At 34.8% G+C, this 805-nt stretch overlaps 1 protein-coding gene across 1 annotated transcript in view; it reads right to left on the reverse strand.

Annotated features, from left to right (window-relative positions):
- LOC119589266 (ubiquitin carboxyl-terminal hydrolase 24-like) overlaps nucleotides 1-805 on the reverse strand; it is a 33,335-nt gene that overhangs the window by 8,853 nt on the left and 23,677 nt on the right. The window contains exons 30-31 of the mRNA XM_037937884.1: nucleotides 518-653; nucleotides 54-195 (exon numbers count right to left, since the gene is read on the reverse strand). Coding sequence (XP_037793812.1) covers nucleotides 54-195; nucleotides 518-653 — 278 coding nt within the window. The remainder of the gene's footprint in view (nucleotides 1-53; nucleotides 196-517; nucleotides 654-805) is intronic.

Here is an 805-nt window from a genome sequence, read left to right on the forward strand (position 1 = left end):
GACTACTATTAACAAAAAATCAAGGAAATTCTTTGAATAACAAGGAGACATACCTTCTGATTGCACTTTTCACAGTAGTAAGCATTGTCTCCTTCCAGGAGTTCGCCTTTAACAAACTGATCGAGAGAATCCTGAAGATCGTGGCACTTGGTGACAGTGAGATTTAAGGCTAAGAATGGCTCCTCCCGTTCATACCTGTCAAAAGAAAACCATTATTAACCAACACATCTTCAACTTTTTCAATCTATTGCATCACTATGATCCATATGATGCAAAATTCTATGAAGAATCAATATCAATACTTCCCCAGACTATATTACCCCAGCAGCAATATTTCATTAATAATGCAATACAAATTCCAGTAGTTCTAAAGTAAGAATTTACTCAACAACAACAAAATGGACAAAATAATAAACTCAATAAAGGGAGAAAGAATGCATGCTCCTTCTGCTCATTTATGAAGAGCTGTCCATGAAAATGACAACTACGGGCTGTGTATATGTATTAAAATACAAACCTATGTGGACAATCTTGGCAAATTCTTTGAATGGAATAAACTCCTTCGAATCTATGAGCAAATACTCGCTCATGTCTCTGTCCTTTGAGATAGTCATCTATCTGTTCTGTTAATCTTGTATAGAATTCAAAAGCATCTGTTGGCAGGAAACAAGAAAGATTATCATGCACACACACATTATAGTGAATTCTAGCAGACATAAGCAAATACAGTAGAGTTATAATTTCTTTCTTTTGTCAAGTATTTTCTCAAACAGCATCTAGTTTGCTGTATAGTGGCTCTAGTTAA

The sequence above is a fragment of the Penaeus monodon genome, chromosome 25, assembly GCF_015228065.2.
Source record: "Penaeus monodon isolate SGIC_2016 chromosome 25, NSTDA_Pmon_1, whole genome shotgun sequence".
Classification (NCBI taxonomy): Eukaryota; Metazoa; Arthropoda; class Malacostraca; order Decapoda; family Penaeidae; genus Penaeus; species Penaeus monodon.